Source organism: Eubalaena glacialis, chromosome 16, assembly GCF_028564815.1.
Source record: "Eubalaena glacialis isolate mEubGla1 chromosome 16, mEubGla1.1.hap2.+ XY, whole genome shotgun sequence".
Taxonomy (NCBI): Eukaryota; Metazoa; Chordata; class Mammalia; order Artiodactyla; family Balaenidae; genus Eubalaena; species Eubalaena glacialis.
Window position 1 is genome coordinate 87,673,487 of NC_083731.1, and position 16,183 is coordinate 87,689,669.

At 45.6% G+C, this 16,183-nt stretch overlaps 1 protein-coding gene across 1 annotated transcript in view; it reads left to right on the plus strand.

Annotated features, from left to right (window-relative positions):
• MIPEP (mitochondrial intermediate peptidase) overlaps positions 1–16,183 on the plus strand; it is a 137,310-nt gene that overhangs the window by 17,564 nt on the left and 103,563 nt on the right. Inside the window, exons 6-10 of the mRNA XM_061170630.1 lie at positions 3,186–3,368; positions 3,909–4,065; positions 8,201–8,249; positions 9,682–9,742; positions 13,602–13,654. Of these exons, the coding sequence (XP_061026613.1) occupies positions 3,186–3,368; positions 3,909–4,065; positions 8,201–8,249; positions 9,682–9,742; positions 13,602–13,654 (503 nt within the window). The remainder of the gene's footprint in view (positions 1–3,185; positions 3,369–3,908; positions 4,066–8,200; positions 8,250–9,681; positions 9,743–13,601; positions 13,655–16,183) is intronic.

Sequence of the window (16,183 nt, forward strand, 5' to 3'; positions counted from 1 at the left end):
GTCACATACATAGATGCTATCATTTTGGTTGGTGCTGAGCGTGAGTAATTCTGAGGCCGCTCACATGTCTGTGTGCTTATGTGGCCTTAAGGGCTCAGCACGTGACTCCTGGCCTAACCCAGCAGTCCCCAAGGCTGATAGGCTCTACTGCAAACTCAGATTGCCTGAAATGGACACATTTGCCCCTTTCCAGACCAGTTTGTTATTAATACTTCTCTGTACCAATAATGCCACCATTCTCTGAGTCACCCAAATACAATTTTGGAGTCAGTTTGCATTTTTTCCATTCTCAGTGCTCTCACATCTCAGTGACCAAGTCCTTGGATTGTTTCTGTAGGGCTTCACTTGCATCTGTCTGCATCCCCAAAACAACTCACCTTGATCCTTATCACCAAATACCTGGGCCATCCTAAAAGCCATTGTCTTCCTACACCCATTATAAGTAACAGTGATTAAGCATTTGCTCTTTAAATCACATATTTCTCATCAGATCTTCATAACAGCTTTGCGGCTGGTACTACTACTATTCCTGTTTCATGGGTGAAGACGCTGAGGCACCTAGAGGTCATGTGATTTCCCCAAGGTCACAGAGCTTGTAGGTGGAGGAGGCTATTACATAAGCCAAGCCGACTCCAGGGCCTGCCCAGCTGCCCTGCCTGCAGGCCTTCTGGCGGTCAGTCTAACCTGTCTGTGACCATTGGAGTACTTTCCTTAAAGCGCTGATTCAATTGTTACACTCCACCCAGAACCTTCCAGTGCCTTCCCATTGCCTATTGAAAGAGTATAAATGGCAATTAATACGTAGAATCCCCAGCTCTCCCTGCCCCTACCCCCGTGTTACTCATGGCACTGCCCTCCCTGCTCTGGTCCTCTGTCCCCTCTGGGTTTGCCTGTCTGAAATCCCCATTAAGCCTTCATCTTCAGGCCATGGTGTCTGCAAAGCTGTTCTCAACCCCCCAGGTGGAATTTTGTATTCATCCAAACTCACATTTTACTCATTTCACACATGTGGCATTTATCTTTAGGTTGTTATTACCGCGTTGCTTATCTAAATCACAGGCCTCTCAAGGACAGGGAGTGTGGGTTCTCGTTTTTCATGCACAGGAGTTTTAGACTCAATAAAATAATGAATGTGTGAGAATGATAGCGATGCTCACTAACATTAATCAGATTCGGTATTTTCATGAGGAAGTTTGCTATTAGAGAATCTGGGAGAATAGTTTTATTATTTTGTAGAATCTTCATGAAAGATGTTTTTGAAACTTTATTAAAAAGTAACATGTCAGGTCAAGGTCAGCTTCACCAGCACTGACTTTGCTGCTTTTATCTAACGTGTGTTCTTAATAGGACAGCTGCCCCTCCTAGCAGGTAAACTCCCTGCGAGCCCACCCACATTGAAGATGCAGTAACGTAAACCTGCTGAACTCCTGTGTTGTCACTTCAGTGTCTGTTGTCAGAGGTGCTCCACTAGGACAGGGGGCAAGGGAGACATAGCACACTTTAAGAGAGCTTGAAATGAAACCACTAACATAACCTGCAAACCGTAAAGGCCTATGTTCTTTCTGTATTCTTTCCAGGTTATTCCTTACTTACATTTTAGGGTCTCATGAATATAATTAAAAATTAAAGGAAGTGTGTTCTTCAGCAATCATTTAATAAATACAACAATTTCATAGCATTCTTAGAGCTCTGAGTACCGCATGTTTAATTATGTCCAAATGATGAAATGATATACTTAGCAGGCTGTTGGTGAAGTCGGGAAATAAACAGGTTTTATTTTTCCAGGGATTGTAACAGGTGATAAACTCCTTGAAATAACTAATTTTATCACTTTTTTTTTTTTTTTTTTTTTTTTTTAAGTAATAAAAGCTTTGAGGAAAGTTTTTGGAACTATAGTATAATTTCCAGATGTCTTTCTTTTTTGTTATTCCACTGGTCACCATTAGGGGGTGACAAATGGCCATATCAGAAACAAAATAGGCAAAGAGAAGTCTGGATGATAAAGATGTAGGAGTATCTGAAAACTTATTTTTCCTATGAAGTTTGAATTTTCTGTATTGAAATTTTTTGTTATTAAAATACACTAAGTTTTTTCCAGCAGCTTATCAAGGGTACATCTGCATCATACATAGTTATCTTTTAAAAAATACTAGTGCTGCCTAATCATTTTTTAGGGTCATAACGTAGTTTAGAACCTGTTAATAGCTATCGACCCCCTTGCCGGGAAGTTTGCCTGTGATTTCACCTGAAGCCTGTCCTGAGCCTAGGTCTGGATGCCTGTCTAGTTTTCCTGTAACAAGTGCCTGAAAATACACCCCTTGTCCCCAGGAGGACCTGACCAGTTATGTGGACCTCAGTTTTAAGTTTCATCCCAAACATTTGTGGCGCCCCTTTGATGGCACAGGTTTTCTCAGGAGATGGTGTCCTAGGGGTGTGACTGACGAGAAAACCCACCCCATTCTGTCACTGTCACTGATGGCCTGAGGCCTGACGGTGCCAGCCGTGGGGCTGGGGGATGCGGTCCTGCCCCAGCAGCCCCGACTCCAGCCCTCCTCACCTCTCTGCTGCTATCCTGCTGTAACCCCGCAAGTGGGTGCCCAGCAGAGCTTCGGAAGTGCCCCTTCGCTGCACTTCAGCGAAGAACTGCGTTAATTATACCTTCCTTCCCCTGCCCTTGTACCTGATCTTTTAAGACTGAGAATGTTTTCTAATCTGCCCTTCAAATACTTCATGTTTTTAGTCTCAAAATACTTCTAAGTATCATATCAAATAGATTCAACTACTCCCTGGCTCACTTAACTAAGAAGTTTTCAGGGCCAGGGGAGGACCTGTACTTCCCAATATTGTTAATTTCACAGATGCATTGTATAACCCAGACTTCGAATAGAACTCTAGAAGTTACATATGTCTTAAAGCCTAGAAGCACTAAAAAACCATAAGGATAACTTTTTGGTCAGGATATTAAATATCTGTCAAAAGTAGAGTTAACATTTGTAGTACATTACTGTGTATTAAACATTTATGATACAAATTATATTCAGTATTCATTTTATCACATAATATATTTAGTATCTTATTAAATTATAATTCAGCTATATATGTTGATTTGCTGTCTTCATAGATTACCTATTAAGTTAGTTGTGAAATATTACTTAAATAACTTTTATTACTGCCCCCACGTGCAGCGTAAAAGAGCGGTGGACCTGAACGTTAAAATCTTGGATCTGAGCAGCGCGTTTCTCATGGGAACCCACTTTCCCAGCAAGATTGAGAAGCATCTCCTGCCGGAACACATCCGGCATCACTTCGAGCTGGCCGGGGACCACGTGCTGGTGGATGGTCTGCGTGCAGAAGTGCCGGATGACTTGGTACGTGCGCTCCATCCTCCGTGCAGTTTGGTCCCCGTACCGGGGCCACGTCTGTTGTGACCCCCAAATTTAGTGATAAGATAGTCACACCTTTAAAAATACGTTAGTGTCACTGAGCGCTGAAAATTGAACTGGGGGTGATTAATTCTGTAGATGCTTTGAATAATGAAAATGGTTTGATTACTCCTGTATCATAAAGGGCTCCTCATTTTCAAAGTATGATGAACAGCAGCAGTGATGGCCATTCTAGGGACTCAGACTTTAATGCAGGTAGTTTTCACATCACCTGGTTAAAGGTGCTTCATGGCACGTGTGTTGGCTAAAATTTGTGCCACCCTGCCCCATAGTAGAGAACCCAGTCGAGTATGATGTGTCTCCCATGCCAGTGATGAATCCAGAAGCTTTATTCGCCTTGTGGAGACCATTATTCTAAAGCGTTGCTCGCCTGCAGAACAAAGTGGGGGAGGTACCCTATATTATTATGGTGTAGGACTTTGTACCGTGTACGGATGTCTTTTACCTTTCACTTTCTAAACATAGGTGCGAGAAGCCGCTTATAAAATTTTTCTTTATCCCAATGCTGGTCAATTGAAATGTTTAGAAGAATTGCTCAGCAACAGAGATCTTCTGGCGAAGTTAGTGGGGTATTCTACGTATTCCCACAGAGCTCTCCAAGGAACAATGGCTAAAAATCCAGGTAAGCCTGTTTATCCAACCTTAAGGACGAAGTAGGGTTTTTATGAAGCTGAACTTATGATTTTAAATAGCTATAAATTACTGTTCTGTTTTTCATATAGTCAGAGACCAGTTACTGAGGTTTCTGCTTCTTTATTAGGAAGAAGTTTTATTAATTTATTTTATCTTTGGCTGTGTTGGGTCTTCGTTTCTGTGCGAGGGCTTTCTCTAGTTGCGGCGAGCGGGGGCCACTCTTCATCGCGGTGCGCGGGCCTCTCACTGTCGCGGCCTCTCTTGTTGCGGAGCACAGGCTCCAGACGCGCAGGCTCAGTAATTGTGGCTCACGGGCCCAGCTGCTCCGCGGCACATGGGATCTTCCCAGACCAGGGCTCGAACCCGTGTCCCCTGCATTAGCAGGCAGATTCTCAACCACCGCGCCACCAGGGAAGCTCGGAAGAAGTTTTAAATAGAGCTAATAGTTTGGAATGTATTCTGCCCAACCTATGTATTTTATGTGCACATTGAGAGCAAATCATACTTAAAATTTCACTGATGATGATTTGAATTGTTTTCATTTTAACTCAGCTGGTTTCTGTGCTGAGCCTAACCAGATTGGTTAGAATTAGTGTCAGAGAGAATATTTCTGCTGAAGTCAAGGTACAGGGTAGGCCGGGTCATGTAAAAACCCCTCCTTTCAGAGAGAAGACGGCTGCTTTGCAAAGTTGGTGCTGGGGCGGGCCTGGGGGGAGCATCTCTCCTGGGTTTGCTCCGTTCAGTTCTCTATGATTTATGATGTATAAGGGAAAATGTTTTGCAATGAAAACGATACAAATGTATATAGCATATCTTTCAAAGGTATGTAGTAAATTACAGTTACATTTTAGGCACTGAGTCCAGGGTAGGGTGGCCTCGATGGTGGGGCTGTTCAGACCCAGGTGTATCTTAGGGGTTGGGTTTGCATGCCTCGGTGACGGGCTGAGTGGGAGGAGCAGACGGCCATGGACACCCGGGGTCTCTGGCCGTGCGTCGGGACTGATGTGCTGATCGCGGGGTCGGGGGACACTGGGAGGGGCTCTGCGGGAAGGGTCACCCTTGGCTCTGTGCTGTCTCTGTCCCTCCCGTGTTCCCTGCGGTGTCCATAGCTCCTCGGAGGTCTTCTTGAACCCACCCCGCCTTGTTTCTTTCTCTCTTGTGCACACCGTCCCCTTGGCCTGGCGTCACTCCCGCTGGTCAGCCGTGGGCACGTCTCCCTCACTCGAGGCCTGCTTGCTGCCTGCGTGTCTGTCTGTCAAAATCCCATCCAGGGTGTCAGGGCTGGGCTCCCGCTGCCGCCTCCATGAAGCCTGTTAAAATGTTTCCACGCCCCTTGTACTCCTTCGTCCCTGAACTCTTAGAACACTTAAAATTTGTGTTATATATTTTAGCTCCCAAACAGGTATTCTGTCCCCTCGGGTGCTTTTCTGTAGTCACTGTTGTCACCACGTTGTTATAATGACGTCTTATTATTTTATACTATATGTAATAGTTATATAATGCCTACTCTGGGCCATTATTTCCTTTCATTCCTCTATAGCCATGCGAGATAGACGGTTGTATCCACTTCATGGATGAGGAACTGCAGGTCAGGTTGATTGCTAAGAAGTGGCAGAGCTCAAGGCCAAACCCGAGCTCTCGATTCATGCTCCTCCGTAGGCCACCTGAGACCACATGCCCCTTTTTCTGTGTCACCTGCATCGGCTCTTTCAGTTCATTGGTTCGACAGATATGCGCTAAGTGCCCACTGTGTGCCAGATGTTATTCTAGGCGCTGGAGATAAATCCGAGTAGGACAGATGGGAATCCCTGCTTGTGTGCAGGTGACAGAGGAGAACAGAAAAGCAGGGGAAGAGTCCGGTCTGTTCCTGGCTCCTACAGGTTGTGGAGAAAGTGGTACAGGGAAGGGAGGACTGCGCGTGTCAGGAGGTGTGCGGCCCCGCACGGTCCGCGAAGGCTCGTGGATGAGGCTGTGAGCGGAGGGTCCAGATGGGGGCCCAGGTGTGAGGACGTGAGGAGGAGCAGGGGAGCCCGCGGGGCGGGGCGGGGGGCGGTCACAGGTGAAGGAGGCTCGTCCTTGGGGGAGGTGGGTTTGAGCCGGGACTTCAGTGGTCATGGCCCCGCCGAGGGGGCTGAGAACTGCTACAGGGAGGGGCATCCGGAGGTGCTTCGCAGTGGCCACAGTGAGGGACGCGGCTGCTCCAGGCCGACAGCGGCTGTGCAGGTGGTGGGATGTCACGTTTGGGGCGTGTGGCACCCGAAGGGAGAGCCAGGCCTTCGACATGAGCCACCGGGAAGACAGTTCCTGCTGACGGGGGCGGGGCAGGAGCGCGGTGGGTCTGAGTTAGGTGTGAGATGCCAGGTGGTCAGCGCAGGTGGAAACACTGATGGACGGTGAGGCACACACACACGCCGGGACGAGTCTGGTCGGCTTGCCTGGACGCTGGGGGCAGCCGGGGCCCGGGGAAGGTGGGGGACTGAGCCCCGGCTTGAGTGACGCGCACTGCAGGTCACCGGCCCCGCAGTAGCAGGCGCCCGGGGTGATGGCCCTCAGATCCACGGCTCACAAGGTGGTTAGCATGGAAACGTCTTGGAGCTGGACTCTGTGCGCACAGCTGTGTCGAATGTGACCTGTGTCCTCGAGGGATTTAACATTTGGTTGGGGAGCTTAGACGTATACGTATAAAGATAAACCTTAATACAGGTCAGTGTCTTTTTAGTTCCAAAGGCACAGACTATGGAAAACAATGCCCTAGGATTTTAGGAGCGCAGGAAGTTTGCAGGTGCTTGGATGGTTGCTTAAAGTTTCATGAGGGAAGTGAAAGTGGTGGTGAGGAACAGTGAGCTGTTGACAGAGGGGGAGGGAGGTGGGAGGGGTACCGGTTAAGGTGGACCCCACGTGACAGGTGTGTCAGGGGGTCATCTTCCGGCGAGGCATGCGTTTGCCCTCAGGCCGTTTCAAACTCATTCCTTTTTATTGAATACTACGACAGTATTCCAGGTAGATTAATTGAGGTAGATGTTTCCTATGTAAGAGAGCTAGGAAAACGAAATAGGTGAAAGTTAGTAAAAAATGGTTATTTTGAAATAAAAAGCACACACAGAGATATATTTGAAAACAGTTTTCTATGCTAGCTGGTTTGATATCCGGAAATAAAGACTTTATTTTAAACTAAATAACAGTTCTCCCTCTTAACACCATCTAAAACGAGGCAGCGTTTTTCAGGTTATGAGGTACGGGCTGGTTCAGCACTGATGGTGGGGAGACCCCTGGCTTCCTGGTTTAGGTCCGTCCTTTCCCCAGCCTCTTATTTTACTCAGAAAAGAGATAAACTGAACAAGAAACTGAAACATGTAAAAGACCATCTGGAAAATAGAAAAACAGTGTGTGTAGCCCACTCTCAAATACATATGAAAGCTCTGTACATGTTAAATAGTGGCAAAAAGTGCTAAATTAAAAAAGTCACATGAAAAATATCCTATCATGGGAAACAACAGTAAATCCACTACATTGCCTTTATGGGTTTGTACAATATAGTGACTTATGGCTGAAGTATTTTAAGTAGTAAAAAAAAAAAAATTCCAATAGAGCCTAAATTTTTAATGTTCTAATTTTGCAATATTTTCTTTGGATACTGATCCTAAATAGATTATTCTGCTGTGTATATAAAAATAAAAATATTTACCCAGAAAAACACTGATTTTTAAAATCTGATGTTTCTAAGTTGTAGTGATTTTTATGAACAAATCAGAGTCTAGCTATCTGTTGAAAACTCAGAAAAAAATTAGACATGTCTGACAGACATTTTTTTCCCTTATACATATGAATAGATAGAAATAGATTAAACTTTGGATTCTTTTCTTTCGTTTCCCCTTAACTCTTTATTTTGGGGTATCATTTAAGGCTTTGATTATTACTATGTCAGTTTAATTTTGTTTATTTAATAAAGATCATCATCATCCAGAAATGCCTAGTGTATGTTAGCAACCCAGCTTCCCTTTGAGAATCGTCACTTTAAAGGCATTGTAGTGTGTGGATTTATGATCACCACATTATAATTTTAACAGGTATGTACATTTTATTTTATGTAGTTAAAGATATTTTCTTTTGGATTTTCATTTTAGAGACTGTCATGCAGTTCCTTGAGAAGCTATCTGACAAACTCTCTGAAAGGTTTGTTTTTTTATTCTACTCTTTAGAGTACGTGTTATTTAGTTTTTTTTTTAAGACTTGATTTATAAAAAAAACAATTAGTAAGTGACCTCTTAAGAATATAAGTGTTGGAATATTGCGTCAGATCTGTGGACTGTTCAAGAGATTAGAGGAGCAGTGAGCCCTACTGTGAAAGTGCAGTCGTCCCCCGAAGGTGACAGTCTCGGAAGCTTGGGCGTCCCCTCTGCTGAGCCAGTCAGCCGTCTTGAGGAGCTCATCATCGATAGGGACTTCTTAAAGTTTCCCAAACCTTTTGAAACTATATGTTTTAGCTTGTACCATCAGTTTTATCATCAGCTGGAGATGTAGCATTTCTCTTCTTTCGGCCTCAGTGTGGGCGGCTGGTGGGGATGGTAGATGGATCTGTTTGCCCCGCTGTGTGCTTTAAGAGCGCTCTCAGCGGTCCTTCTGTCACAACCGCCAGCCTTCTCCCTGCCCAGCCCCCTGGGCTGGCCCTCGTCCTCGGGGCCACTCTGGTAGTGCTCTGTCTGGGGGCCAGCCCCCCAGGAGCCTTCAGACACGCTGGCTCTAGGACGAGGCATGGCACGTTTGTGAGAGACCGTGACCTCTCTGTGGCACTGCCTAAAACCTCGTTTGCTGCCTGACGGCACCAGCGTGTTAATTTTAGCTCCAATTTCCATTTTCTGTTACAAACTCATGCCTTAGAACACAGGCCTCTCCAGTTTGGGTTATATTTATAAATTCTAAAGTTATCTTTCAATGCAGTGAGCTGTCGTGGCTTTGATATTATGAAGTAGTGTTGATTATGCAGTTATTTGAGACTTTATTCTACTTTGCCTTGCTGGTTAAGCATTATTTTTCTTTTTCCCTTGTATGTAGCTATAGATTATATTTCGAGCGAACTTATCTTCAGAGTTTTATAGTGGTATATAGGAGTTCATTCTGATGGAAATTTCATATTCTGCAAATATTAAGTGCATATTTGATTATTGCCCAGCTGGAGTGTTTTGGTAGGGGAAAAATTATGAATAGCAATCTTAAATATAATCTATGTTAATATTCTTTTATAGGAAGTAATTTGTTAGCCTCTTTTTTAAGGTGTAGCAAAAAGCAGTGGTTTAAAGTTTACTGATTAACACTTTGCACTTCGCATGTTTCTGTTAACACTGCTAGTTTTTCCAGGCTTTTAGTACTTTCAAGACATATCTCTGCCAAGATGCTTTTAAAGGTAGAAATTGTAGTAATTTACTGATGTATATATCATTGTTTCTTCTAGCACATGTAAAATTTGGATTAGTACTGGTTGCATTTGCACTACAAATTACTTCTAATTTTATCATGAATATTGGAAAGTAACATAAGCAGACTAGTTCTTTTATAATGTAATTATGAAAATTTTGTCCTAACAATTAATGATAAACCTGTTTTACAGAACTATAAAAGATTTTGAGATGATACGAGGGATGAAAATGAAACTAAATCCTCAAAATTCTGTAAGTGACCATCTTGGGATATTTTTATTATAACATAAACAGTCTGTCAGCTGAGGTCTTTATCTTTTGACTCTAGAACTTTCTTTTGATTTGCTGAAGGTGTATATAGTCTAGTTTCTGATCCTTGGATTTGGGGAATAAAGTATTGAAATATTTGATCCAAATGTCTGAGTCTGACATTCCAGGAAATCCAGGGTTTTTGGTGGTTAGTTGCTATCTCTCTCTCACACACACACACACACACACACACACACACACACGCACCCATACTGTCTGTTAACACAACCTGTGTTAATATCTGCTCACACAAAGGTTGCCTCTGTTCTATGGAGAGTCGGTGTCTCTGTGCGAAGCACCTTTAGGGGGCTCGGGGGGGGATGACCTGGCCGGTGGCAGCTTCAGCATCAGTGCTCACCTTGCAGTTGACACGTTTGTTTGCTAAGCTGTGGAGCTCAGTTAAGTAGATCAGTGTTGACTGGCAAAGTGAAACCGTCCTGAAAACACTGGCTCTTAAGATCAAACGATTGCATGATCCTCCCAGTCAGCCTCAGTGTCCTTAGGGCCAGAGGGTGCTCTGAAAAGGGGGGAGATCCCAGGTGTTGGGACTCGGGTCCTCATCTGGCTCGGGGGTGCCACGGGATTGCTGGGGTGTCTGGGCCCCTCTCCTGTAGCTGCTGGTGGTGGTCATTCTTGGTTGCTGGTGGCTGCTGAGCAGGGTTAGAAACTCTTTACCAGCTTCCCAGATCCAACCACCATGAAATGGAGTAATTCTGTCATGGTCACTGATTTCTGGAGCAGCACGTGAGATTGTTAACTGGTAGTCAGAGCTGTATCTAGCAGAGTAGCTAGGATCAGCCATCCGCCCACTTCGGCTTGGTAGGCAGGTCCACTTAGGAAACTAGATCATGGATCAGAGTTTAGCTTGGTGAGCACAGGAACAGAAAAGGTGAAGTGTGTTGCCAAAAGCTAATTCATTAATATGACCCGAAATTGTTCTCCCTGGACATGTTTTTGGTTTTTTTTGGCTGCATTGGGTCTTTGTTGCTGCACACGGGTTTTCTTTAGTTGCAGCGAGCGGGGGCTACTCTTTGTCGCGGTGTGCGGGCTTCTCATTGTGGTGGCTTCTCTTGTTGCGGAGCATGGGCTCTAGGCACGCAGGCTTCAGTAGTTGTGGCACACGGGCTCAGTAGTTGTGGCTCGCGGGCTCTAGAGCGCAGGCTCAGTAGTTGTGGTGCACAGGCTTAGTTGCTCCGCGGCATGTGAGACCTTCCCGGACCAGGGCTCGAACCCGTGTCCCCTGCATTGGCAGGCGGATTCTTAACCACTGCGCCACCAGAGAAGCCCTGGACATGTTATGTAGCTACCGATGCCGGCTGTTCTGAGGATGTTTGGGTAATGCCCAGTCTCCTCCTGAAGCCCCCATTTTGGTGAAGGTACTACCGTTCACCCTGCTCCCCTAGCCAGACCCTGGACTAAGTCTAGACCAGGGGTTCTCAAACTGCTCCCTGGAAGGCAGCACCTGGGCACTTGGTAGAAAGGCAGGCTTTCGAGCGCCACGTGCTGTGTGTCAGTGAGCCCTGCAGGTGTTCACACCCCGCCCCCGCCCATAGTGTCAGGTACCGAGGCCTGCAGCTTCTGCCTTCCTGGGAACTCTGTCCCCTGTCTGTGCCCATTGCCACAGCCCTGGCTGAGGTCATTATTCCTTCTCCCCAAGACGCCAGTGACTGGTTTTCTAGCCTTTTGTTCTGCTCCCCTCGAAGTTGTCCTGCATTCCAACTGCTTTGCTGGGTGCCTGGCCCACGTTGGACGTGGAGAAGGTCCTGTGCACTTACTCGGAATGGGAATGAAGGAATGCAGGGCCGCCAGAGGGATTTTCCTAAAAGACTGAATGGGCCTTGCACTCTTTTGTTTAACATTTTCAGGTAATCATTAGATTCACCTTCCCATTTCTTAGCTTTCCCGCTAAGCCCTTCGTAATCTTCCTGGCTGCCTCCTCTTCTGCCTGGGAGCCCGGTCAGCGTTCTCCGCTCACTACTGACACCTGCCTGATGCTCGTGTGCGCTTTTCACTTACTTTTTGCTTTGCTTTCCCTTCTTTTACTTTATTTTTATTTTTTATTGAAGTATAGTTGATTTACCATGCTGTGCTTTCTTTTATTTTTAAATTGTAACTGACATTTATGTGCCAGCAAATGCCGTACATCTGGATTACGTGCTCCCATTCTTCACAACCCAACTCAGGCTCCGTCTCCTCCAGACGTTTCCTGCCCTCCCCTGTGATTTAACACCCTTCATGGGCTGTTTGGCATGGTACAACGTCATAGACGTGACACACTGTTCTCTGATTGGCGGGCTGCTTGTCTTCCTGCTGCCTGGACCGTTGTCAGCTCTTGGTACAGGGATGGTGTCTTGTCTCTGTTGCATTAGAGCCTGCGCTCTGTCTGGCACGTAGCAGTTAGTAAACAGTCATCTGTTGGAGGCCATGAGTGCCAGGAACTGATCACTCAGGGGCCAGAGTCCCAGGGATGCTGTCCCTGCCCTTCAGGAGCTCATGGGCAGAAAGAAAGGAAACCTCCATGTCTTACCTTGGTTCCCTTCCCTGATAAAAGTGTGAGCATGGCGCATGAGAAAGAATACCTTGTCAGCAGAGGAGATAATGTCTAAACTGAACCTTTAAAGGACCTTGGTAAAGAATGGAAGCCTCGTTCACGGAGCTCTTCTCAGTGCCAGGTGTTTTGTTTTGCAGTTGAAGTGCATTTAGCAGTACTGTCTGGGAGATGCTGTTGATTCATTCAACAGATAACTCTTGAGGGACTACTGTGTACCAGGCAGAATTCAGGGGCCAAGATACAACGGGCAAATTGCAAGCAAAATCCCTGCCCTCATGAAGCTTACGTCGTAGGGGAAGGAAAGAGATAGTAAACACATGAACAGAATCAGGATTGTGCTAGTCCTGTGGTGATAGGGACTGTGGGGAAATAATGCAGGAGAAGCGGATGGAGGCTGTTGTCTTACAGGGGCTGGGCAGTGAAGACCCCCCTAGGAAGCCGGAGCAGCCCTGAAGAAGTGAGGGGCCGGCGACAGCCAGGCAAGAGCCCTCTAGGCAGAGGCCGGAGGGAGGGCTCTGCCTTGCGGTGGAGGAGCAGCAGGAGGCCAGCAGGGCTGGGGGGAGAAGGCAGGCGGGGGGGCGCTGGGAGTCGGCGTGCTGTGGACCGTGGGCCTGGACCCAGGCCACCTGCGTCCCAGCCCAGCGTCTGCCCCGCTCTCGGTCACCTGGCAGCCTGCGGGGCGTGTGGTCCGCACAGCTACCCCCGCTTCCCGTCACTGTTCCGTACCAGCTGTCAAAAGTGGTGGTTCTCGTATTTCTTTATGACATTTTCTTTGCCAAGATTAGAGTTAATTCTGCCTTAGTTACGTTTTAAATTGTTGCTTTCATTTCTGGGATCCACCCTAAGCTTCTTGCTTAGATTTAGAAAGAACCCTAGTCTCACCTTTAGTTCCCTAATCTTACCTGCAGTATGTTTTATGGATTAATACATGGGCTACATTTTGGGGAAAATTTCAGCGTGGCTAATTTAATCTATCAATTTTGACTTTTATTAGTTTACATTTTAGAATGACATTTGTTTACCTTTTCCCCAAATTCTGCGGTTATGCCTTATTTATACCTCTCAACTCACTGATTGCAGGGAAGTCAAAATAAAAAGGCACGTATTTCCTGCCAAGTCATGAATTTTTAGGCTTTTTATAAAACTTTTTCTGACATCATAACAGGTATACATTTTATAAGTTGGCTAAATTATTGATTGAAATTGTGAAATAGTCAACAGCTTTCGTAACAGTGAATTTTTCCATTGTAGGAATTAATGCCTTGGGATCCCCCCTACTACAGTGGTGTGATTCGTGCAGAGAGGTACGTTTTTTGAGAAATACTCGTATGTGAGAAGGAAGAAAGAAATATGTATTGAGCGTTTTGCCTGCTAACTGGGCAACTGTCCCTTCACTTGGTGCCCACGTTACAAACCTGCGTCCCCTCAAGCTCAGGCCCTGTGCCGGCGGGGCCAGCATCTGCCCTCAGGTCACTTATCTGGGTTGGGAAGCCCCTCCCCCAGGCCTGTAGTGGTCCCTCCCCCATAGCCCGTCCTCTGTGGCTTCTGTCATTCCTGTTTACACCTTGTGAGTATCTCCTGCATGGCTGGAATCCGGGCCCCTCCGCCTCTTCCTGTGGGCGCTGTCCAGGCTCTTTCTAGACTCTGAGCTGGAGGGGCTGGGACTTTGCTAGAACCCTCGTCGTGTCCTTTTTTGGGCCCAGGGTGGGTGCTCGGCAAATACTTGTTGAACCAGTAGAGGAATACGGTAGTACTTGGCATGGCACAGTGTGCTTTTCTTATGTTTTCTCATTTTTGTTGGGACACGTCAGCATGTTATTGGCACATCTGGGAGGATATAAATGAAATAAGGCTTTGGGAAACTTATGTTGATAGAGGGACTCCTCTGGCTTCTGTATTCCTCTGTGTCTATTAAACTGTGGCAAACTAGGAGCTATGCTTTCTTCCCTAAATATATACCCTATTGCTGTCATTTTTATGTTTGCTTGTAAACCCACAGAAAATGGAGGCCGGTTCAGAGTGAACACAAAAATGTTTATGTCCCAAGCAACTTTATATCTGCAAGAGGAATGTATTTTTTAAGAATCTCAGAATCTTAGCCTTTAACAAATCCTTAACATTTTTCTCTTATGGTTCATTTTTTAGATATGCAGTTAAGATTGACTTAGGTCCTGGAAGAGAATAAAAGTTTTGAGCTGCTTTCTTTACTAAAGCGTGCTGGCATATATCATGATAATATACTTAGTCAGTTGATATTAAACTTTAAAGTCTTTTGGTTACCATGCATTATATTCAAGCATCAAGCAAAGGGTAGTAAGCACCTCACTAAAATTAGGCGCCGCTTATTCTAATGGTTTCTTTCGGCATTTGTCATAGAAGCAGAAACCCATAGCTTTTCCTGTTCTTTCTGCCCCGGCAGCAGGAGGTGGCCTGAGATCAGTCATTGTGTCCAAGAGCTGACCCACTGACCCACTGAGTTCCCATCGTTTCCCCTCTGTGGCCTCTCCTTGCGTATCTGTTCCCCAAACCAGTGTTACTTACAGAGCATAGGTGTCTCCTAACCTGTAGGTAATAATGCTTTGTCAGCTGGTATTTCTTATACATGTGTCCCAAATTCAGCATCAGTCACCTTCTCTATGAAAGCACGTAAACTGTAGTTCAGAATCTGTAATAATTTGATCCTGATAAACAGTGAGTGCTTAGAATATATTATAGCTTAACATAAGATATGCTAGTAATAAGACATTACTTCACAATTGTGTTTTATGGCTGCAAGACTTCAGATCCTGCTCTTACAGTTGCATTAAAAAAATAGCATTTCTCTCTTAAAATCCTTTCAAAGACGTAGCATACAGGAATGTTAAATTTTTTATTAATATGTTCCATATTTATGTAAAGTTTTTAGTTGTATTTTTGACATTGGAAAGTAATGTAAATTAGATGTCCTTGTTTCTTTCTAATTTTTGCCACTGTGATTTTTTTTAATTTTTATTAATTTACTTTATTTTTGGCTGTGTTGGGTCTTCGTTTCTGTGCAAGGGCTTTCTCTAGTTGCGGCAAGTGGGGGCCACTCTTCATCGTGGTGCGCAGGCCTCTCACTGTCGCGGCCTCTCTTGTTGCGGAGCACAGGCTCCAGACGCGCAGGCTCAGTAGTTGTGGCTCACGGGCCCAGCTGCTCCGCGGCATGTGGGATCTTCCCAGACCAGGGCTCGAACCCGTGTCCCCTGCATTGGCAGGCAGATTCTCAACCACTGCGCCACCAGGGAAGCCCTGCCACTGTGATTTTTATGTGGTGGTCCTCTGCATCATGTCCCCCACCGCTTATTATTACTATTACTATTATTATTATTATTTTTGACCGTGCTGCGTGGCATGCAGGATCTTAGTTCTCCGACCAGGGATCGAACCCGTGTCCCCTGCAGTGGAAGCTCCGAGTCCTAACCACTGGACTGCCAGGGAAGTCCCTCCCATCCCTTATTTTTTAAAACCTTAGCCTTAAATTTAAAAGCGATATTTTTGTCATTTAACTGTGCTCTGTAAGTATAGCATACTACATGTGGATATTTGAATACTTGGAAAGATAGAATCAATTATGAAGTATACGTATGCATTAATCAGGGTGTGCGATCCCTGAGAAGTTTGACAGTGATCTTAAACAGAAGCTATTGAATAAAGGGGAGTGAGTCCTCCATTTATACCAAAAATGCACCACTGGAAAGTCTTTAGGTTGCTGCCTCACTCCAGACTCAGTACTTAGAGCTCCCTGAGCCCCCTGAAGGTTGGGAATTCTGACCCCTCTGCACCCACCACAGAGATGGGGTCGTCTTGTCCAG